This window comes from Sceloporus occidentalis, unplaced genomic scaffold, assembly GCF_023333645.1.
Source record: "Sceloporus occidentalis isolate IW3139 unplaced genomic scaffold, rSceOcc1.0.p SCAF_5, whole genome shotgun sequence".
In the NCBI taxonomy this organism is placed as follows: domain Eukaryota; kingdom Metazoa; phylum Chordata; class Lepidosauria; order Squamata; family Phrynosomatidae; genus Sceloporus; species Sceloporus occidentalis.
The window spans coordinates 29,212,882-29,237,714 of NW_028316985.1; the positions used below are offsets into that span (position 1 = coordinate 29,212,882).

General features: G+C 43.9%; 1 protein-coding gene across 2 annotated transcripts in view; it reads left to right on the top strand.

Annotated features, from left to right (window-relative positions):
* The first annotated feature begins 2,306 nt into the window (after positions 1-2,306).
* The window catches only part of LOC149311843 (ankyrin repeat- and BTB/POZ domain-containing protein 3-like), a 286,151-nt gene continuing 263,624 nt past the window's right edge, over positions 2,307-24,833 (top strand). For both annotated transcript variants that reach the window (XM_089528047.1, XM_089528046.1), the window contains exon 1: positions 2,307-4,457. In XM_089528047.1, the coding sequence (XP_089384173.1) occupies positions 2,984-4,457 (1,474 nt within the window). In that variant the 5' untranslated portion in view covers positions 2,307-2,983. The remainder of the gene's footprint in view (positions 4,458-24,833) is intronic.

The window sequence follows — 24,833 nt, forward strand, 5'->3', positions numbered from 1 at the left end:
GGCTGAGAGGCTGTGACTTGCCCAAGTCCCCCCTGCAGTGGGCTTCATGGCTTGCCTGGAGTAGGAAAGGAACCTTTGGTCTGCACCAGTGAATACTATAGTAAGGGAGGGGGGGATAAAAACCTCTAATGTGATGCTGCTGGTGAGCAAGATCTCTGTGAGTGACAGAATCCTCTGCAGCAGGAGCAGCAGCATCACAACACCCACACTCACACCCACACTGAGGTTTCAAAGACGTGTTGCTCTCTGCTGTGTATCTCCTTCCTTCCTTCCTTCCTTCCTTCCTTCTTATTTAACTGGCAGGCCCTGGCTTGCCCATAAGGGCTTCAACTCGGCTGCATCCGCACTGCGGGAACAATCTGTTTTGATACCGTTTTAGCTGCCACAGCTCCAGGCGATGGAATTCTGGGAAACAAACCCTGGAGCTGAGGATGGAGAGCCTGAAAGAGCAAACTGTCAAATCGTTTCCAACTTATGGCGACCCTAAGATGGACCTATCCTTGAGTTTTCCTGGCAAGATTTCTTTCAGGGGGGGGGGGGGGTTGCCATGGCCATCCTCTGAGGCTGAGGGAGTGTGACTTCTTGCCCAAGGCTTTCCAGTGGGTTTCCATGGGTTTCTCAAGGACATACAAATGACAGTACTTGCCCATAGGGAAGCCATACTTGCCCATAGAGAATCACTGGAGAATACTTGCCCATAGGGGAAACATAAGACAAGTATTCAATGTTTCCCTATGAGAAAGTATTCTCCAGTGATTTCCTATAGGCAAATATTTTCCAATTGTTCCTTCTGGGCAAGTATTCTGCAATGATTCCCTATGGGCAAGTATGGTTTCCTTATGGGCAAGTACTGCCATTTGCTTTAGTAGGTCCCAGTTTCTCATGTTACCTGCCTAAAAACCAGAGACACACATCTAACTGAAGGCAACCCTAAGTTTTCCTGGCAAGATTTGTCCAGAGGGGAGTTGACCATTGCCATCCTCTGAGGCTGAGAGAGTGTGGCTTGCCCCAAAGTCACCCACTGGGTTTCCATGGCCAAGCTGGGATTCCAACCCTGGTCTCCAGAGCCTTATTTGTTGTTGTTGTGTGCCTTACGGGTCCGAAACACACTGCAGAAATAATCCAGTTTGAGACCCCTTTAACTGCCCTGGCACAGTGCTAGGTAATCTTGGGAACTGTACTTTATTTTGGCACCAGAGCTCTCTGACAGAGAAGGCTTATAAATGTCTCACAAAACCTCAGTGCCAGAATTCCCTAACATTAAGCCAGGGCAGTGAAAGTGGTCTCAAGCTGGATTATTTCTGCAGTGTATTGGCGACCTTAAGGCGGTGAAGCTATCATGAGGTTTTCTTCTTGGCACAAGTTTCTCCAGAGAGGATTTGGACAAGGGTGGGCTCTCCTCCTTTGGAGGTTTTTAAACAGAGGCTGAATGGCCATCCGTCGCAGGGGGTGCTTTGACTGGGAGTTCCTGCATGGCAGAATGAAGCTGGACTGGATGGCCTTTGTGAGGGTCTCTTCTTCTATGGGGGTCTTCAAAGAGAGGCTGGATGTTTTTGGTGGGTTTTTCGGGCTCTGTGGTCAGGTTCTAGAAGAGTTTCTTCCTGACGTTTCGCCAGCGTCTGTGGCTGGCATCTTTAGGCTGAATAGCCATCCATTGCAGCAGGGGGTGCTTTGAGTTCCTGCATGGCAGAATGGGGTTGTTATTATTATTATTATTATTAAGCTTTATTTATAAAGCGCCGCAAATGTACACAGCGCTGCTGTACATACAATCCATGAAAACAGATAAAATAAACCTGCCTGTGGCATACAGTCTACGAATGCTCTGCTCTGGGCCCCACAACAAACTCCAACTCCCGGAGTTCCATAGCCTTTGAGCCAGAGTACAAGTTAAAGCGGCGCCAAACCGGGTTATCTCTTCAGTGTGGATGCAAAAGTGACGCTCCTTCCTGCCTTCCTTGGGTGCAGCTGCTGGGAAGGGTAGCAAGGGAGCGACGCAGAGGAGCCTCCTCTCGCCTCCTGATTGGTTCCCTCGTTTTTAAGAGCTGATTTGCATAGCCACACCCCTGGCTCTGTCCCCTCCCCAGATGTCTGGTTGGGCTGGTTTTGGGGCTGCGGGTTTAGTGCAGTGCAGGAGCCCTGAGGAGAAGGAGAAGGGAGAGAAGGAAAAGAGGAGGAGGAAAAGAAGGAAAGAAAGGAGGAGAGGAGGAGAGAGGCCGCTTGAAGAGGAGTTGGGAAACAGGCTGAAGGAGACTTTGCCACTGCGGACCTTGTTGCGTTGTGTTTTGCTTTTTTGTGGGGGGGGGGGTTGTCTAATTTTTATTTTGGAGAAAGAGAGAGAGAGAGAAGTGGGCGCCAAAGCCAAGGACCTGCGAAGTGAGGCAGAAAGAAAGAAAGAAGGAGCAACTGCGGCGAGGAGACGACGACGACGACGACGACGAAGGGAGAAGACACACACACAGCTACACACACACACACACCACAAACTATAGTCTGTAGTTTGTATTCACACACACACACACACACACACACACACACACCCCTGGTCGTCGTCCCCCTCCCGCTTGCTGACCGAGGTCCTCCTTTTGCAGGACCCGTCCTCCGTGCCATATTTTCCCTTCTTAACCTTCTTCCAGGAGGGACTCCAGCCACAGCCTCCTCCCTTTGGAGCCTTCTGGCCAAGCAGCCGCCTCAACTTCTCTCGCTGGGAGTGGGCTGTGTTTCGGTGGTTTCCCCTTAGAGACAGTCCGGCTTCTTTCCCCCTCCTTCTCTCCTCTCCTTCCCCAGTTTCCCTTCCTTTCTATGACTAATCTTTGAGAGCTTTTCTTTGGTTCTTCCCCCCGAGAGCTCCTCTTGGCTCCCCATCCTCCCCTAAAGGTCCTCCTTTGGCGCCGAGGACGCTCTGCCTCCCGGGCCTGCCTTCCTTCCCGGCGGGGCTTCCCTTCGGGGTGCAGCATGAAGAGCGGCGGCGGCGGCGGCGGCGATGGCAAGGCGCGCTAAGACGGCGGTGCGGACGCTGGAAGACCTGACGCTGGACTCGGGCTATGGTGGGGCGCCCGACTCGCTCCGCTCCTCCAACGTCTCGCTCTGCTGCTCCGACTCCCCGCTCCAGGCTTCGGCAGCAGCAGGAGCCCCCCTCTCGGCTGGCGGCGGCGGGGGCGCCCCCTCGTATGGCCGAGGAGGAGCAGGGGCCCCCGGCTGGCCGCCTCTCGCCGCCTCCTCCTGCTCCATGCACAGCCGCCACAACAGCTTCGACACGGTCAACACCGTCCTGGTGGAGGAGGAGGAGGAGGAGGAGGAGGCCGAGGGGCTGGAGTGCGGGGCCGCCGGGCAGCGCTGCGCCAGGCTCCTGCCGGACCTGGAGGACGAGGTGCCCTGGAGCCTGGAGGAAGTGGAGGCCTTGCTCCGGAGGCCCAGGAAGGGGCTGCTGGCGGTGGGGCCCTTCGGCACCTCCAGCTCCAGCTCCAGCAGCAACAGCGGCGCCGGGGGCCTCCCCCCTCCTGCTCTCCCCGCCGCTGCCGGCCTCCCCTCCCGGGAGGCCCTGGGCCGCCTCTCTTGCCTGCTGAGCCGGGCCCTAGTCCGCCTGGCCCGCGAAGCCCAGCGCCTGAGCCTCCGCTTGGCCAAGTGCACCAAGGCCGAGGTGCAGAGCGCCATGGAGATCGTGCTGGGCTGGCGCCTGGCCTCCAGCTCCACCGCCGCCGCCCTGGCCGCCCTCTCCCTCTACAACATGAGTAGCACCGGCGGGGACCGCTTCAGCCGGGGCAAGTCCGCCCGCTGCGGCCTCACCTTCTCGGTGGGCAAGTTCTACCGCTGGATGGTGGACAGCCGCGTGGCCCTCCGCATCCACGAACACGCCGCCATCTACCTGGCCGCCTGCCTGGAGAACCTCTTCCGAGAGGTCTACGCCAGGGTCCTCGCCTCGGGCCCCCAGCACCAGCAGCCCCTTCCTCACCCTCCTCCTCCTCCTCCTGCCCAGCTCCTCCACCACCACCAACAGCAGCAGCAGCATCAGCAGCAGCACCAGAACAACCCCCAGCCCCACCTCCCCCCACCGCCTCCGCCGCCTCCTGCTCAACTCCACCATCCCCACCACCACCACCACCACCACCATCCCAGGGGCCCAGGGGTCAATGCTGCCTCGGCCGTGGCCGCTGCTGCTGTGGCGGCGGCCACGGCTTCTCTGCCTCCGGCTGCAGCAGCAGCAGCATCCGCCTCCTCTGCGTCGGGTGTCGTGGCTGCTGCTTCTTCTGCTGTTGCTGCTCCAGACAACAAGGACCGGGAGAGTCACATCGCCCTCAGCAGCAATGCCGCCTCTACTGCCACTGCTCCTACTCCTACCATCCACGAAGCCCCCAAGTTTACGCTGGAGGCCCTGGAGCAGACGGTCAGCAACGACTCGGAGCTGTGGGGCCTTCTGCAGCCTTACCAGCACCTCATCTGCGGGAAGAACGCCAGCGGTGAGTCAGGCGAGGAGCGCGGGGCCAGGGCTCTGCCCACCTGTTGGTGGTGGGGTTGTAGTAGTAGTAGTAGTAGTAGTAGTGCCAGGGGAGGAGGAGGAGGAGGAGAGGGATGCATGGAGCTAATAGGAGACTTAAAGCAGTCCCCAACTGGCGAAGGGTAGGTGCAGCCTGGAAGGGTTCTTACAAGGGAGGTGCAAATGGAAGGACTTGGCCATAGAGAAACACTGGAGAATTCTTGCTCATACAGAATCATTAGCGAATACCTGACCATAGGAAAACATTAGAGGATACTTGCCCATAGGGAAACATTGGGGAATACGTGCCTTTATAGGGAAAGATTGCAGAATACGTGCCTATAGAAAAAAAAAAATTGGATTCTACTCACTCACAGGAAAACATTGGAGAGTACCAGCCCATAGGGATACATGGAGCAATACTTACCTATAGGGATATAGAGGGGAATATTTGCCCATAAGCATGGGGGAATATTTATCTGTAGGGTTACATAGGGGAATACTTGCACATAGAGGAATACTTACTCATAGGAAAACATAGGATAATACTTGCCCATAGGGAAAGATAGGGGAATATTTGCCCACAGGGCAAGTATTCTCCTATATTTCTTTATGGGCAAGTAGTCTCTAATGTTTGCCTGTAGGCAAGTATGGTTTCTCTATGTGCAGATACTGTCATTTGTTTTAGAATGTCCCATTTTAATGACTTTTTCTGAAGACCAAGGAGAACTGGAGGCTCAACCACTATGGTAGTTGTTGGTTTCCATGGTCAGTATGGCAACAAATCCACTATGGGCTTTAGGTCCAAAACAAACTGATTGCAGAAATAATCCAGTTTGAGACCACTTTGACTGCCCTGGCTCAATGCTAGGGAATTCTGGGTACTGTGGTTTTTGTGAGACCTTTAGACTTCTCTATCAGAGAGCTCTGGTGCCACAACCAGGATTCCCAAGCACTGAGCCAGGGCAGTTAAAGTGGTCTCAAACTGGATTATTTCTGCAGTGTGTTTTGGACCTTAGTCTGAAGTCTGAAGGAGCTATCCAAGGTGCTAATCCCTGTCTTCAAAATAGGTTCTTTGCCTAAAACAGATCCCTTAAGTTTGGACTAGAACCCAGAGTGGATTCTCCATCCCACTCACATGGAAGCCATCACTGTTCAACAAGGATGGTTGCAAAAGAGCTGCCTTGGGTTAATGGAGATGCTGGCTTCCCTAGAATCCTAGGGTTGGAAGAGACCTCCAGGGTCAGGAAATCCAACCCTGTGCCGTACAGGAAGACACTATTAAAGCACACACACACACACCTACCCTGGAAAGGCTTGGGTGCTCTCTGCCAGGCAGGAGGACACACACACACACACACAGAAAGGGGTGTGCATGTGTGGCCATGCAGCGTGGGATGGTAGGGAAGAACACGGCAGCATTTCACGCTGGAGCAGGGTGTACAAGTTTTAGCGGCCAGTCCTGTGCATACTTGTGTGGGAGCGAGTCCCTCCCCAAAGGGTCCCCTTGTTCTGTGGCAGCAAAAGTAAACAAAGAGAGCCACTGGACACATGTTTGAGACTGTCAGATTGATTTTGGCAGGTATGATGGAAAATGTAGCCCTCTAAATGTCTCTGAACTACAAATCCTACCATCCTTAGCTAGCATGACAATGCTGTGTGGGATGGGGCTGGTAGGAACTGCAGTCTAGTCACATAGGAAACACAGTTGACCCACCACTGGATTATGGCATAGGTCTTCCCCTTTTGCAGCCTCCAGATATTCTGGATGGCAGTTCCCAGCATCCCTGTGCCAGTACCTCTGGGGAGCACAAGTTTCTTAGATTAGATGTACCTGAAGTAAAATACCATAATAATTGTTTACATTACACAGAAATACTACACTGTTGGCTTGTTTTTACTTGAGAGTCAACTCCATTGAAGCCACTGGGACTGACATCCATGCAAGGGTGCATAGACTTGGGTTGTTACAGGCTTTACATTCAGGCTAATGCTCAGTCAACAGCAGGTTGCCTTGATTTCTCCTTACCTGTAACAAGGGAATGGCCAACTAGACTCCCAAGGTTTCCCAATGCCGACTAGTAGCATTTATGGTGGTAGGAAATTGTGTAGTCAAGTCTTCCACTCTGGTTGCCTCCATTGTGGTGCTAGGAAATGTTGGCATTTGTATTAATATTTGGTAGGGATGTTGTGGTGTGCTTAATGTTGGAGCCATGCCGAACTGTTGGATAGTACTAGTTCCAGTGTTGGAGAGGTCTGTACTGCATTATTATTATTATTAACCTTTATTTATGAAGCGCTGTAAATTTACACAGCGCTGTACATGCAATCTTTTAGTTAGACGCATGCATTATGTTGCCTAGAGCTAAGAGGTGGATGTAGTGCTCAAACATCTCTTGCCCAGATCTGCAGAAGACTATAGCATGTGACTGCAGTCATGTCTGTTTTGAATGTGGTTATTTTTTTATGTTGCTTCCATGATAAAACACTAAATACCTGGTGGTAAATTATAGTGCTGATTAAGACCCATATATACAAGTATCCCACAGTGGTTCTCTCTTGCCACAGCAGTCAGACACTGAGAAATATTGTACCCTTGCTTTGTTATAGATGACTGTATTGCATGCCAAATGCCATGCATGGTAATGGAGAAAGTTTTCCCTGTGGAACTAATATGCAATAGAGCTGTACTCCTCTTGTAACCTGTACAAACTATGAGGGATTCTTAAATATTGATTGTCTTCCTCCAAGGAGCAAAAGGGTGGTAAGCATAGCTCGCTTCCATTTTATTCACACAAGAACCTTGTAGAGAGTAGGTTACTGAATTAGCTTCATGTCTGAGTGAGAATCTGAACCTGTATCATCCAAGTTGTAGTTCAATAATCTAACTGCAATACCATACTGGCTGCATGTAGGTTCATTTTGCCTCCAAAAGGTGACTTAAATTCTCCTGACATGATGCCGCTATCCCTTTTGTTCGCATTTTGAAAGAATCTATTTTAAAATTCCCTAATCTGCAAATGATTGGGGAACAGAGTCTTTCAATGTGAACAAAAAGGTTAGATACCAGATCCTGTCTGATCTTGGAAGCTAAGCAGGGTCATCCCTGACCATTACTTGAATGGGAGACCATCAACAAATACCAGGTGCAATGTGCAATATTTCTGAGGAAGGAACTGGCAGAACCACCTCTGAGTTTTCCTTGCCTAAGAAAGCCCTATGAAATCCACGGGGTCACCATAAGTCGACAGGAGACTTGAAGGTGGTACACACACACACACACACACACACACACACATTCTGCAAGTCTGACTGTGCAGCCTCTGAGGTTTCTGCAGAGCTTTAGTATGTTACATGAAAAACTATTGAGGGACCTGATTGCCTCAGTTGCACCACTTCTTGTGAGACATTGGATGTTTCACAACCATGCCACAGCCAAATAGAAACATCAAGAGTTGCAAAATACAAACAGGTGGCTGGTTTTGTACAATACAAACAAGAAGCTTAGGTGGAATGAAGTTGCCAGCCCTCAGCTTTTCAGTCTTATAAATGCGTTGAAAACAACATTAGCTATCACAGATGGCTCTTTATCCCAATTACTCTACTTGGTCCACACAGTCTTTTTTGTAAATGAGGTAACTGCAGAGATACTTCAGTCTTCCTCTATCCACCATTTTTTCTTAGTAGAACATTAGACTCTGGAGGTGATTGTTTTGAGGAATCCCTTCTTTAGATGTTCATGCATATTACTTCCTATGCTTCAAAATAATGTAAGTAAGCCCTGCTGTGTTTGGGGACACTTTGGCTCATATTGCAGAGTGGGGTTCTTTCCTCATGAATTCTTGCCCTGACAGCATCCTGTTTTTCCCTACTGTAATTCTTGCACCACCAGCTGGTTTAATAGAGAATATTCCTTGACTTATCAATCAATATGGAAAGCTCTGTGATTACAGCAAGGGGATGCAGGACCAGTAACACAGTTCAGGCAAAGCACATCTCTTGACAAGAGATGTGGAAAACATATGATGCTTGACATACAAATGTAGCCATCAGTGGATTCCTCTGCATATTCAGAACTGCATTACATGTAATACTACAAGTGCAAGAGGGATTAAGGGTGTCCACTAGCAACCTACAGGGCAAACCCTCTCTAAAGGCAAATTCAGCTTGCTTGCTTCCCCCCCCTTTGTTTTTTTCATTCTCTTTAATGGCACAACACTTTCTATGGTCACAATCAGATCATAGAAGCATTACTTATTTGGACTACAACTCCCAGAATTCCCTAGCCAAAATGGGAAGCTGAAGCTCTGAGCAGGACTCTGTAACTGCTATCATGTTTGGGCTTGAAGCACTTGTTCCTAATAAGCCTAAATCCTGCTCCTTTTGCAATTCAGCTTCCTGAGTTATCCTCACTTGGAGACTGCAAAGTAGAGGTGTTTATTTTTGTTGTCGGCTGGAGAGATCATTGTTTTCAAATTGACCTCACAATAGATCCCACTGTAGCCTCCCAGTAAATCCCATGTCTGTGAATTTTATTAGGTTTATACAGTCTGAATGTAATTCAAAGAAACTGAGCATCTGTGACTGACATCCTCTTCTTTGAAGATTTTTCCCCCCACTCTTTCTCATGTATTAGCTCCTTTTCTCACTAATCAGTAGATATCTGTATGTAAGGCACTTAGCCATAGGGTAGCCGTATGTTTTAATCAAACAGATCAAGGAATGTAATGGGAGGGGGAAAGAAGGAAGACATAGAGATTTGTTTTCATATGCCTCTTCTAAAATCCATGAAAATTTATTAAAGACTTGTGGCTGTGGGGTTGGAGAGGTTTTGGCATGCTTTTTTTTTTGTAGGTGTGTGTGGAGATAAAGGCCAAACAATCCTATATGGTTCTGTTCCTCCCTCAGAACTGCAGCATCAATAGATTAGGAGGGAGGAAAAGAGTTTGTGGACACTGGGGAGACAGAGACAGATGGAGGGACATCTCCCAGCATTATTTACAATAACATCTGCAGTGAACTTCACAGAGGGGTATTTGGCTGAGTAGCTCTGTTATGTCTCTTTTCCTCCCTCAGTGTATATTTTTGTAGAGGCTTTTCATATGTTTCGGCAGCATATCATATATACACATACTTCAAAAGCTTTCATTTTTCCACAGGAAATGGTAGAAGTGTAACTGAAGCTGTCTCTCTCTGTATATGTGTGAGTGAGAAAGAAGAACTAAAACTTTGTTTTATATGCAGTGGTTTGGCCAGCCAGACCCTGGATAGTGGGAGCTGTGAAAGGCAGCCTTTTGCTGGGTAGACTTCATTCATGTCACTGCTTGTTTACTGATAGCTTGAGGCAGGAGGTGCAACAAGAATAATGCATCAGCTTCCCTGGGATAGCATTTTTATATATATATTATGAGGTGTCTTAATAAAATTGCAGTGCCAACAAATCCAGAGATCTTCAGCAAGGAAGATCCATTATAGTCTTTAGATATGCCTACAGTACCAGTTGCACATGTACACATACACATAAAGCAAGCCTGCAGTATGTTTTTAAAATGATCTTTTGGACCTGACTGTTTGTGTTATATATGTCTCACTTTTTCTGAGAGATGCACATTTTGTTATTAGCTTGGAGATGAAACCAAAACCCAAATAAGTGAGGCACAAAATGCTGGAATCAAGGAAACTGAATAGAATCAGCTGCCCAGAGTCTGTTAGCCTAAAGAGGACCTCATATTACCAGTTATTTTAAGATACCTCAGTAGGACACAAAAGGACATCAGGAAGGAAAGCAGAACCATGACCCAGATTGCATACTGCATATTCCATTTGTTTTCCTTACTGTCCTTTGTTCCATTATATTTGGATATGTTTCAGTGATGATTTGCGTGTGGTTTTTTTTTGTATTGTCTGTAAGCTAAGTAACAAAACCAATTGCTCACATTTGTCCTTTGTAACCTTTGCCTCTCCCACTTCTTCTGTTGTCTCTCCCACTTTGAAATGTAAGGAAAGCTCTTTGAAGCTTGGATACTCTTTGATTCTATTCTTCTTGGCAAAAGCACCTTTCAGTATTCCTTGCCAAAGAAAGTCTTATGAAATCCATGGGGTCACCATAAGTAGACAGGCAGCTTGAAGGCACATATACAGTACACACATTCTTCTTGAAGGCAGTGTTGTGCCATGGGCACTGAAATAAACAATGTGTATACAAATTTGTACCCATCCTAAAATTTTGTCATGCTTTCATGTAACGAAGACAAACAGAACATGAGGCCACCCATCCATTCTCACTGGCTGCTGCCAAGTTCTACACAAAGTGCTTCTCAGGTAATCTGAGGACTGGGAGGCTTTCTTCTTTTTATTATGACAGGCACCTGCACAATATTTGCACATATTTGAAACAATTGCTTTTTTGTTTTCTGGAAGTTCATCAGAGATGAAGTCAATGGCTCAGGGAGCAAAGACCACCACTTGGAGTAAGACTGTCCTATAGGAGAAGTGAGCAAACTATAGTATAGGATGCAGCTGGGGTGGGGGGAGAATGAGAGAGAGAGATAGAGATTTTTCATGTAAGACTTCAGGGCATGGATGAAAATCTTGTGGCCCTTTGGAGGGTTCAGTATGGTCCTTCAGACCCCATGACCTCGCAAAGGCCTTGACTCCCTCAGTTTTTGTTTGAAAAAGTTTTTCAGCCAGGATCTTCCAGTAGTAACGAGATGTAAAAGGTTTTTTTTTTTTTTAAAAAAAAACTCTTCTCAAGTCAGTTTGATGCTGTTTTGGGGATTCATTTCTGAAGAGGTGATTAGAACTAATGCAGAACACTTCTGGTCACCTAACATCTTGGCTGCGATAATATGACTGGTCTTCCAAAGCTCTGGAAGAGCCCAAAAAGTGGGCAGTGTGGTCCTTTCCACTCCAGAGTATACCCACCTCAGGTTTTGGATGACCTTCTCCAACCTGGCACTCTTCAAGTATGTTGGACTATGAGCCCCATATTCCCTCAGCCAGGATAGAAGTTATAGTTCAGCCCATCTGGAAGAATTCAGATTGGGGAGGGCTGCTCTAAGACCATAGAATTGTTGAGCTGGAAGAGACCACAAGGGACATCAAGCCCAAACCCCTGCCATGCAGTAATACACAATCACCCCAATAGATGGCCATTCAGCCTTTGTTTGAAAACCTCCAAAGAAGGATGCTCCACCATACCATTATTGTCAGGAAGTTCATCTTAATGTTGAGGTGGAACCTCTTTTCTTGTACCTTGAATCCATTGCTCTGGGTTCTAGTCTCTGGAACAGCAGCAAAATTATGGGACAATATATTTGTATCTCATACATTTAGTATTTGTGAATGATTGCCATTCATTCTTATGGTGGAAGTGAAAATACAGTGAATAGGGACAATGTTGTGGTGGGGTAATCACCAAAATAGTTGCTGTGATGGATGGGAGGTGTGCACAGAAAGGATTAGAATTCATCTTTTCATTCCTATCTTGATGTATTCATTGTTTTGCCTTTCACCTTGTATAGATCAGATACAGGCCACAATTTGTGTTAAAACAAAATCCAATTAAAATAATTGATAAACAATTAAATAAGTAGTCATATTAAAATATTAATTTAAAGCAGTTGTAAGAAGGCAGTTTAATAATAATAATAATAATAATAATAATAATAATAATAATAATAATATGCCACCCTTCTCCCAGGGCTGGGACTCAGGGCAGCTTACAACATTAAAAAACAATGCAATTAAAAACATACAAAAATATTACATTAAAACAGCATTAAATCATTACAGTAATTAAAACAAATTATGTTCTAAAATATCAAATACTTTAAGAAGATAAAATGTTTAAAATACATTGAAACAATATAGCACCCTAGGCTATTCTTTAAAAGCTTTCTGTTTTGAACGTCTGTCTGAAGAGGAAGGTTTTCACCTGTCTGCAAAGGCCATCAAAGAAGGGGCCATTCTGGTCTCCCTGGGCAGGGAGTTTTACAGTCTAGAGGCAGCCATGGAAAAGGCCCTCTCTCATGTCCCCACCAACTGTGCTACTGATGGTGGTGAGACAGAGAGAAGGGCTTCCCCTGAGGATATCAGAGGCCAGGCCTACTTATATAGGGAGATAAAATTGCCAAATAGCCTGAACCTGAGCCATATAGGGCTTTATAGGTCACCACCAGCACTTTGAATTGTTAAAACATAATATGGTTATGATACAAATATATATTTTAACCCCAGTTAAAAGACTTTATGCAAGAGATAATTAATTTTGAGAGGCCTGGGTAAACAGAAAGGTGTGTGAGAAGAGAGAAACCCACTTGGGAAACTCCCATGAGAAGGAATTCCACAGTTTGGGAATAGCCACCAAGAAAGCTCTGTCCTGTGTCCTCACCAGACATACCTGTTACAGTGACAGAAGACCCGCCCCTGAGAATCTTAAAACTTGGGCAGCAGGCTCATAATGGAGATAAGGTCATTCAGATAGTCTGGCCATATAGGGTTAATAGGTCATAAACAATAAACCTACCAAATGGGCCTTGAGCTAATTTGGAATAATAATGTGGGCAATCAAGAACAGTAGTTCACCTCCTACTAAGGTGAGTAGGAATTAAGCAGTCTTCTAAATATTATATTGCCACTCCCAGCATTTTTGACCATTGACTGTGCTGACTATGTCTTATGGGAGTTGCAGTCCAACATGTGGAGGCCACACAATTCTCATCCCTGCTGTAAAGTCATGATCATGACTTCCACTGATTATAATGAGCCAGGATTGTCCTCCATATTTTTATTGCAACCTTTTTCAGCTGGATGCTCTCCAGATTTTTTGAACTACTGCTGCCATAATTTCTGATCATTAGTCATACTGGCTAGGGCTGCTGGGAGCTGTAAACCCAAATATTTAGAGGGGCAAATGTTTGCAGGATGGGGAAGATTGCCTTGTTGTAACTTAATTGTTATTTTGGAATATTTTATTTATTGTCAAGAATGCACTGGCTGCTTTTTAGCACACAGAGCTGACCAAAGTCAACTTACAACTGTGTACACTGATGATCACAAAATAATGTTCATAGCTGTAATTTTAATTTATTTAATTGATATCTTGCCTTCTTCCTAACACCCTCTAAATAAATGATCACATTAAAATATCAGTACTTTAAAACAGTATAAAATCATTTCAAAACACAAAGATGGTGATACTACAAATAAAGTTACAGTACTGACATTCCAATAAAACAGATTACTGCTTAGACAATTAGTCAGCCACATACCTGTTCAAAAAAAATATTTACCTGCTGTTGAAAGGGAAACAGGGAGGGGCTCAGCCTAGTCTCCCATGAGAGGAAATTCCCCAGCTTGGGAGCAGCTGCCAAGAAGCCCCTTTTCTATGTCCTTACTAAATGTATTTGTGAGAATGGTGGGACTGAAAGAAACCTCTCCCTTGAGGATGAATGGAATAAATAATGGAAATAAAAAAAGCCAAGGCTGACATACTGAAATACAATGGCTACAACTCTATTACTGTATATACATATGTATAAGTCTAGAAATTTTAGTCAAGGAATTGACCCAAAAAACCTTATCCATGGGTCAGTGTAAGTATTGTACTTTAACCCTTGTAAAAAAGGAAGCATCCCCTGGTGAAAGGCAAAAGTATAATCTGTCCAGAAAGCACTGACTCTCTCTATTATCTCATGTAACCAGCCTTTAGTGGGAGCACAAACTGTTATGCCTGCTGAAAGTTTGTTAAGTTCTTTGGTATCACTTTCCTTTGCTTCACGTCACTAAATTTTATCCTTGACTTATAATGGGTCATATCAAAATCCATAATTTTGGCCCCAAAACGTCCCTTTGAGTTATACATTAAGTCGACTTATGGTTGAGTATATACGGTAGTTCTTGAAATACACCTGCAACAAGCCCCCAGTTTCATAACTGAATAACATTACACAGGCATATATTCTTAAAGGATGGTAACTCTTGGCAAGCTCTGACTTCTTCATTAGACCATGAGAGGCCACCCCCTCAGGCTGCACATATGATGTTGCAGAGACTACACCAGCTCTTTCCTGGCTATTCCCTTCCCTTCCAAGCACTCTGTTTGGTCTGCACCTCTTAAGCTATCTTGCTTCCTCCAGGTGGGTGGAGGATGCTGACCTAATGTAAGTGTTGATGTAAGATTTTGTAGCCAGTCTGGTCAGTTTCTGTGAGCAGATCAGTAGAGGAGGCCATCATGTTCTTTGATTAAGGCATCCAAGGCAAGCTCTACCAAGGCTCTGGGGTGGAAACAGGGAACAATAAAGTCATTGCCCTGTTTCATCATTAGAGTATACCGTACACTATGTTGAAAGAACATTGTGTCAACATCCCACATAAACATCCCATTCAGTTTCCTCTGTACGTATCATGGCATTTCTCCAACCTTCTCCCCTGGGAAGTTGGTCAGAGGAAAACTTCATTACTTCATATTTGTCTCAGGACTTTCATCAGTCTTTACTAACCCTTTTTTACAAGTACTATTCTTAAATTTATGGTCATATGACAATAATCAAATCATCACACCCAATCTCTTACTAAACAGTACAAAGTGCGGACAGGGAGACATCTGTTCTGATTATGGTTATGTGTTGTGAAGGTATTCCTGTTTGTCTTGGAAATGGCTGTGCCACAGCTTTACCCAACCTACTGCCTTCTAGAGAAGTTGGATTACAACACTCATCAGCCCAGCCAACATGGCTAATGGAGGACATTAGATCAATGAAACCTACATATACTGAATGTATTGTGTTTGTCTATATGCCTGACTGCAAACTGCCTGCTAGGGCAGGCATTTTCTCCCCATTGGGTGCTGCCAAATGGTTTTTAAAAAGACTCAAAAGAAAGGGGGGGGGAATAAAAGAATGCACTGGAGATGGAGTTGGGGATGCTCCTGAAAGCTGGTTGCTGGGTGGGGAGGAAAGGGGAGAGAGTGACAGTGGGGATTTCAGCTTACAGGTGATTTTACTTATAGGTGATATTATTTGGCTAGTCATGTCACCAGCCAAAAGATAGAAGAGGACAAGTTTTGGTAAAGCAGTAGCAAGAATGGAAGATAGATGAGGCTTAGTTGATCCTGGTAAGAGATTCCAAACAAACAAGCAATTGTGCACTTATACAATTGTACTTTCAGTTTTATTGGGGGATGTCAGATGTTGTTGTCTTGAGTTCGTGGTCCTTCCATGTTTTCCCACTGATGCTTCCACTTTTTTCCTCTTACCATTAAAAAAGCTGTTAAGAAAAAAAAGATAGAATAGCTGCACAATGCCCTTTGATTATTTGCACTAAGAGACTTCTGTCTGGAATAGCCTAGCATTTGTGTTGTTCAGTACAACCGTTTTGTTGTTTCTCCAATTAACAGAGTGTAGTTTAATGTAGATTTTTCTCAGACCCATTAAAATTAATACAACTTGAATTGGTAATAACCACTCTGCGTATGATGGAGTTTGGGTCCCACCATTTTCTGGTGAAGGGTCTGCAAACCATGCCTTATGAGGAAAGACTGGGTATGTTTAGCCTGAAGAAGAGATGGTTAAGGGGTGAAAGGGTATCACATTGAGGATGGAGCAAGCTTGTTTTTTTGCTGCTTCAGAGACTAGAACACAGAACAATGGATTCAAGCTACAGGAAAAGAGATTCCATTTCAACATTAGGAGGAATGTTTTGACAGTAAGAGCTGTTTGACCATGACCCTTCAGAGTGTGGCGGAGTCTGCTTCCTTGGCAGTCTTTAAACAGAGCCTGGATGGCCATCTGTTGGGAATGCTTTGATTGTGATTTCCTGCATGGCAGAATGGGGTTGGACTGGATAGCCCTTGTGGTCTCTTCCAACTCTATGATTTTTTTGCAAGTTTTAGAGTAGTGCTTCAAACATTACTTTTAAAAAGTAGTTGGAAGTACTTGGCAAACTAGGAACTGTACATTATAATTCCTAGGGCCCCGATAATCCCAGTAGTGAGTTATCACTATACTTCAAATGATTAAAGTATCTTTTTTAATTTCCCATTTCACAAAAGTAACTAAAATAATTTCTTTTGAGTTACTTTTTAAAACAAACTTAAATGATATCAGCCCTTGACCACTGTGTTCTCCTATTCACCTCTTCAGTGCCTCAGCACCCACAACAGAACACATGGCAGCAGCATGAGATGCAATAAAAACAAGCTGGAACATGCAATATTTCTCCTTTTAATGAAGCCCTTACAGTTGCCCTGCAAAGGAAGTGATGTGTCATCTTCTAATGTAGTGAACTTAATCTCTAACATCTTCAGGAGAGGCCCTTCTCTCTGTCCCAATACCTTCTTGGGCTGTAGAAGTAATCTGGCTTGACACCACTTTTAACTGCCATGGCTCCATGCTATCCTCTGGTGCCACAAGCTAAAATTCTCAGAATTTCATAGCATTAAACCATGGTAATCAAACCAGATAATTTCTACAGTGTGAATGCAGCCTTAGTTTCATTTGGTGGGAACAGAGGAAAGGGCATTCTTGATGCCTATTCCAAGACCTTGGAGCTCCCTCCCTAGGGATGCCAGGATGGCTTCCATCTTGCTCTCCTTCCATTGGCATGTAAAAACTATTCTGTTGGGCTTCTAGAAATAGACTACAATGGGCTTTTAATTGTGTCCTGTGCTTCTTTTGTTGCTGTTTTTTGTATTGCCTTTTAATGAATTTAAAATGGTTTTAACCTTATAGATCATTTAATTTTTTTAAAAATGCACACACACATTACTGATATTTTTGTTTGGCTTTCAGTTTGTATCGCATTTGTTCGTATTTAGACCTCTGTTAGTCTCGTTGTTGAGGAAAAGAATGTATGATAATATTAATGATGCCTATCACTGGGGGGAAAATTCATTACTTATACCGTTGGCTCTTCATATTAATGGGTTTTGCATCCACAAATTCAACCAACCATGGTTCTAAAATATTTACACATAAAAAGTCCCAAAAGCTAACTGTGATTTTGCTGTTTTATATGTATATAATGAAATGTGAGCATCCATGGATTTTGATATCCACAGGGGGTCCTGAAACCAAATACCAGCTGATACTGTGGCTAGTTTAGTGGTAAGTAAATTCAGGCCCTGGGACAAAATTCAGCCTTCCTCAAACAGATCCTTTGAGCTTCCTGAAATGGCCATCCCTCCTTCTGCTTGACACCAGTTTTTGTGGTTTTCCATACTTAAATGTCGCTTCCCTCTCACTTTCATGCTGAATATGGAATATGTTTCCTAGAGGTTAGTTACTGGCAGTAAAAACTTTTAAGCTAAAATAAGCTGGGATTTTTTTTTATTGCATCCTTTTGTCCCACCCAGCTCTGGAATGCACCCCCAAGATCTTTTCTGGAATTCAGTGTTGCCCTTAGGCTGAAAGAAGTTCCCCACCCTTGAACTAGTTATTTGTAGCTACTTATTTTCAAGCTGTTTTAGAGACACACTGAACATATTAATGGTTAGGTTACAGCTCATTTAGGGTGATTTCATGTTATGTTCCTTGGAAGAAATCTGGACCAAACTTGCTTCTGCTGTATCTGCTGATGTAAGTGACAGAAGTGCCTTTGTCCTGAGTGAAGAATTTGAGATTTATTTGTCTTCTGTATAAAGCTGAAGGAATGGAAATGGTTGATTTGCCATGGGTTTTATTCTAGCTTCTTCTTCCTGGTGCACCCACCACTTTGTTGATATACAAATCCTTATTTTGCCTACCAGTTTTGTTCAGACTACTAGGTGGTTTAATACACTCTCTATATTTGGGCCAGAGAATGACAGGGAAACATGTTGGCATTCTCTAATGTGCTGCCCTCCAAATATGTTGCATTATAGTTCCAGTCATCCCCAGTCAGCAAGTGTCTTATGCTGGTGAGTAGCTAAAGCTAACCTAGGGGTCATTCAGATGATTTTTTTAGTGTGATGATTTGAATAAGCCAACTCATGCATTATGTGTTTGCTATTCACACTATTTTTTTCATCAGAAATGCATCTCGTCGCATCTCTCCATGTTCTAAAGGGACCATCCCTCTCCCACAAGGGTGCCAGAGACCCCTGGGAGAAACTGTCCCTAGCCATGTGTCTTGAGGCATTGGTAGGGCAGCAGTGTCTCCCCCTGATACCTGGAGCCGCTGGCCGCCAAGAGATGGTAGGGGAAAAGGAAAACGAGAGAGAGAGAGAGAGAGAGAGAGAGAGAGAGAGAGAGAGAGAGTCCTCCTTTTCTCTCATCAGAGGGGAAAGATGCAGCCATGTATGCAGGGTTCAATCCCTGATCTATTTGCATCATTATTCACACTGCTGACATGCTAAGCTTATGAAAAAAAATCAGAAAAAGGGATTCTGATTATCTCAGGTTAAGGGGGGGGTGGCAGCCCCCCTGAATAGGATGCATTTGGGATGCATGTGGACAACAAAGATTCAACCTGCATTGATCCTGGATTATTTTTCCTCTCTGAATAAGGCCTCAATGTGGGACACATGGATTTCAAAACCTTTGAAAGGAAGATTGGAGTTACAATCAAAACAAACAAAGATTATTCTGTTTGATTGTTTCAACAATTTTGTAGGTGTGTGAAAACTAGGGCAAGTCTAGAGAATAAGGTCACTCTCATTATTTACTGTATGTGTATAAGATTAGAGCTATCTTTGAGAATCGTGGAGCTAAATGTTCACTTTAAGGCTATGTGCTTACTGGATATATATTTGCTTAGGAGCCAGTACAATTCAGGGCAGTGCAAAGGGGTCTCACCATCTGATACAGCTATTTGCTGCTCCTGACACCCACAGCCCCTCTTGTCTTTTTTGTGCTCTCTTGTCTCATCAAGGTTGTCTTTTCTCACAGCTGGCTCTCTTCACCACTCCCTAGTCATAAATGCCTTGTTCTAAGGGGTCATTTTTCACAATGCGGACAGTGTAGCCATGAACACTGTAAGTGAAGCTGTGATTCAAGGGGTTCTTTCTTTGCTATGCTTGACACCCATGACTTCAAGCAGCTACATCATTTTGCCTAATGGGTCCTCCTGGTCCTATGGAACTCACTGGGACTCATCTCTGAGTAGACATGTATAGGAGTGTGCTGTAAAATACTTTCAAACTGTTCTATTTTAACAGAAGTTTGTAAAGGGGATTCTTAATGAAACCCAGAGTGGAACATTCTAGAAAATTTGTTCCAGTCTTTATTATTGTGAGGGAGACTGTTCAAATATTTGGCCTAAATCTAATTTCCTGTAGCTTAAAATTCATTACCTTTCTGCCTTATCCTAACTTATAAGGAGCAAGTACAGCAAAATTATCTGCATTCTTTCTTGGTATTTGGATAATATTGCATGTTTTTCTGCCTTCCAGTATTTGAGTTGCACTAGAAATGTTGATTGCTTAATACAAATTCAAAATCTTTTATCATGTTTCCTGCCGTTCTCAGATTTCTCTGTATTTTTTCTTAGGCTGTGGTGTCTGACACTAAACAAACATTACAGATTTAACATGTCCAAAGTTGAAAACTACATGCAGCAGTCTCTAAGAGGTTTGTAGAATAAATGAAGGACTTTGCCATTTTGCTGTGTATGTAAATCCCAATTTAAACAGATCTGCCTTTTGCAAGGCTTTGGCATGCTACTCTTAACATAGAAAGAGTTCCTCTTCAAATCTCAGCAGAGTTTGTTGGGGGTCTTTTTTTCTGGCTAGGATTTTCTCTTGACTCTTTCCTATATCAGGAGTTGAAGTGAGTGTGTCCACATGTGTTCTGAAATAGTCCCGTGGTGAGGTGATTATTGGTCATTCTTTCAAACTGACCTTGCATTTTAACCAAACTACTCTGTGTTCATAGTGATTATATCCCTTGATGAAAATCTTGTATGTGGTCTGAGTTTGTAGAAGACCAAGAAGACCATCCTAAAGGGATCTCTCCCCCCCCCAGGGTTTTCCCCCCCTTTATCACTGATTCATCATAGAGTTTATGATCTGCAAGCCAACAGTTCAAGTGGATATATGGAGAATGAGCTGCAGTGACAGTTGGTTTCTGTGTCAGTGAGGTGTTGAAGCTGGTTTAGGTTTTAGTATGACTTAGGTGTGGCATTGTGTTTTGAGGGTTGGACTACAATTTTGGAGACCAAATTTTGATTCCCAGCTTGGTCATGAAACCCACTGAGTGACCTTGGGCAAGTCACATGCTCTCAGCTTCAGGAGAAAGGCAATGGCAAACCTGCTCTGAAGAAATCTTGCCAAGAAAATCCCATGATAGGTTCGCTTTAGGATTGTGATAATCCGGAAAGATTTAAAGGCACACTGACATGAACAACAACAACCAACTTCAAATGAGCTATCCAAAGTGCTGAAACTATTTTGTGGGCCAGAGCTGACCACCTGGGATTTTTTAAGGCTCAGACTAAAATTTAGAAGCATATTCATCACCCCACTGACCCACTTTTACAGATGGGCAGGATGATGCAAAAATGGTTATTGTACGATCTTATGGTGTAGATTGTAATGAAGCTGTGACATTGGAAATAATCAGGAACAGAAAAAAGGATGTTGTTAAATAATTATGTATTTGATTTCTCAAGTTTTCTTGATTATGTAGCTCTTGCTTTACCTGCTTGTTGATTTCTTTTGGTTGTGTGTGAATTGGCATATACACAGTTACTATGAAGTAAGTTCTACTGATTTCATTTGGACTAATTTCTTGAGTACACAGAATTGCATGTTGTTGTTTGCCATCAGGTTGATTTTGACTTTTGGCAACCTTAGGAATGAGAGACTTCCAGGATTCTGGGTTATCAAGTGCCCTGTTCTGGTCTTGAAGACTCAAGGCCATGGAGAACTGCATATGTAATGTTTGAATTAATATTGGTATGCTGCCTCATTACATCTTAGGCATGGTACATTCTGGTCCAAAATGGAGATCTTATATTTTGGTACTGAATATAATAATCTTACATTTGAATAATGAATAATGAATAGCTCAGCAACTCTGTCTCTCCTTTCCATCTAAATCCAAGGAAGTGGTTCTGATGTGTGCTATTGATAAGGGACTGGATCATGATAAACAAACCGAAGCTTAATCCAAAGGCAGATGTGTTTCTGGGTAGCTGAAAGACAGATCAGGGAGTAGGAATTCAACCCATGATGGATAGGGTTAATATCCCTCTGAAGTCTCAGCTTCACAGTTTAAGTATACTGCTAGATTTAGCCTTGAACCTGGTTGCGCAGGTTTCTATGAGTAGGATTGGATTTTCAGAATTAAGTCTAGTGCACCAGTTGCATTCTTCCCTATCTTATCTGACCATGGTGACACCTGTGTTAGTTACATCCCATTGGGATTACTGCCACGTGATCTGTGAGGGCTACCTTAAAAAGTGTTGAGATAGTTCAGCTTATCCAAAATGTTGGCTGGTCCTACCATTACTCAGAAGGAAGCAAACACATTAGGTAGCAGATGTTAGAATGCAGGAGCTTTCCTGAGCACTCCCCCCAACCTTTCTTAGCTTCCTGACATGGTGCCCCTGATGTGGCAATCCTGACTTGTTGGTGCCCTTACCTGTTCATTGGCCTATCATACCAAGCCATTGCATCTCTCCAGTCTGAATCATACAGAGCAATATTATAAATTTGTTTATCTTCATTGGCTTGTGCTGTATTCTACAGGTAAAACCTGTAATGTCACAAATGTCTCTCACCTGAGACAAGGACTCATGAATTTACGTGGCACAAAATATTTGGAACCCTAGTGATTTTTACACACAAAGATGAAACACTGCACTCAATATGTTTACTATCTGTCTGTTGGGAATTTTAATAAATATATTCACAAGTTAGAGTAGGTACATAGAAGGGCAAAAAGGATGATAAGAGGCTTGGAGAACAAAACATATGCAGAAAGGTTTAGGGAACTGGGCATGTTCAGCCTGGTGAAGAGACAAGGCTAACACGATTGCACACTTTGAATACTTCAAGGGCTGTCACAGAGAGGAGGGTGCAGGTTTGTTCTACTCAGATAGTAGGACTAATGGTTTTAAGTTACTTAGAAGGAACATCTTGTAAGGGTGGGAACCAATTATCTAGAAAGGTGATAGTGCCTCTTTCTCTGGACAACTTCAGAAAGACTCTGGACCACTACCTGCTGTATTTGCTCTAGCTGGAATTCATGCACTCAGCAGAGGCTTTGAAAGCTTGCAACAAGTATATTGTGCATTTTGCTTGGGCAATAAAGGTATCACTGATGGATTTTTGTTTGTATGTGTTAAATGGCCAATTCAGCTATCCCTGCATGTTTTCAGCAGAGGATTGGTCTTGATGATCTATAGGACATCTCTAAGATTTTATGTGACTTATGCTGCTGCTATATTGCAACATCTGTTTGAGGTGTCAGGACACAAATGGTGGTGAGATCTTTGTGGACAGCGGCATGTGTACTGTATGGCCTTGTTCTTCATTAAGGTTAGAGTGCTGCTGTCATGTATAGTCCTGTTCATAGTCATGATGTAACCTTGTATTGCCAGTCCAGTCAGTTTTTATAGATGGAATTGGGGGGAGGGCAGGATGACATTTTGTATTTTGCCTTATAGAACCAAATGCTTAGGATTGGCCTTGCACTGCTACATATTGTCTCCTGATCCTCCAGATAGGCTTTGGAGAGCAGGTTGGAAGGGAAGAAATTACCATCCTTCCTTAGCCTGTTTTTGAAGAGGACAGTTTTGTATTGGAAGAGTGTCAGGATATACATGGAACTGTTTGAAGAGTATCAGAATATCCCAAGTAGGTGTCTTCTATTTCAGGAGTGGAAAAAGTCCCACCTTCTAAATCAGGGGTGGGCATAGTGGGGATCATGTACCACATGCAGCCCTGTAACCAACTTTTGTGGCCCCTGAAATCAGCCAATGTCTCCCAAAGTACAATTTTTTAAAAAATGGTATGATCTTTGGGCAGTTTATGCCTGCAAACCATGCAGAAGCCCCATAACACATGAAGACACACAACATATGCCCATCCTATCCCTACAAGCACCCCACAATCCCATACTGCTTCCAAATACCTTTGTGTCCTCTGCAGTCCTTCTCAAATTGTTAACAGGAGATGACACTATGTCATTTTCTTGTGCCCATTTTGAGAGAGTCTGCAGAAGAAGAAAAAAGTTATTTGGACATGAGGGTGGTGGTGTTTGAAGCCCATGAATGATCTAGAGGAGAAATTGACACTTGGCCCCTATACACACTCCTGCTCTAGCTATTATTGGACTGCAACTTCCCCCGTTCTTCACCATTTGTTGTGTTGACTCATATGTGTGGGAATTGTAGTCTTATATCATCTGAAAGTCTGCACTTGCCCAGCCATGCTTTACTGGAGTAGCTGTCTGGGACAAGTACAGTCCACCTTCAGAAAAAGGAAGGACTGGGAGGCCTTGATGTGATCCATGAACACTCCGTACCTGGAAAGCAGACTCCAGGTTCCCTGCCTGGAAAAGGTTACCTGCCTGCAGTCTTACCTGCTATGATTAGCATGTGCTCATGATTAGCATATGCATATTTTATGCAAAACTGTGCTCTCCTTTTGGTGGAGTGACTAGTCTAGCTGCTCAGATCTAAAACATCATATTATCTAGACTGTTAGTGAAAATTAAATTAAAATTGCAGATTTGTAAGCAGTATCTTAATAAATAAGGTACAGTATGATTGGAGCAAAAGCGGAGAGATTAACAGCACTGTAAATACTATACAACCCTACATTGTTGTTTTTTGCATTTCCATACTAAAAGCAGACTAAAATCTCCGATCCCCCCTATGTCATTGTTATACAGGTTTGCATACAAGTCACACAAATAAAGCATGTGTTTGCAAACTTCCAATCTGAAAAATTGAACCTACTTCTTCTCATGTCAAATTCCATTGAGCTAGCCGCTAAGAAAATGTAATAGATTACATGTCTTTTCATCTTGGTAGAGTCAAACTGATTTTTCACAGAGGTAAGGGATTCCTAAGCTGTTCAGACAAAGATCAGTGGAGACAAGTTATTTAAAGAAATCCCTTGCTTTGTTCAGAACGCATTGTCATCAACATTGTCCAAGGGATCTAAGGCCTCAGATAGCCCTTCCGTGGCTTGCCTAAAGCAGCCTGCTCCAATTGCACTTGGAGCAGTGGAAAACTATACAGATTACATAAGGCAAAAGAGAAAAAAAGGTTCTGTGCTTTTCTTCTGGTGCAAAGAATAACTAGCAAGGATGGGGCTATGCTTAGGTGTATCATTTCAGGAAGAGAACAGGAGAGTGGCTTGTTGAAATTTGGAAGTGAAAAAAGAACTGAAATGGCTTTTTTACCCTAGAATAAGAGAAGGAAAAGCAAT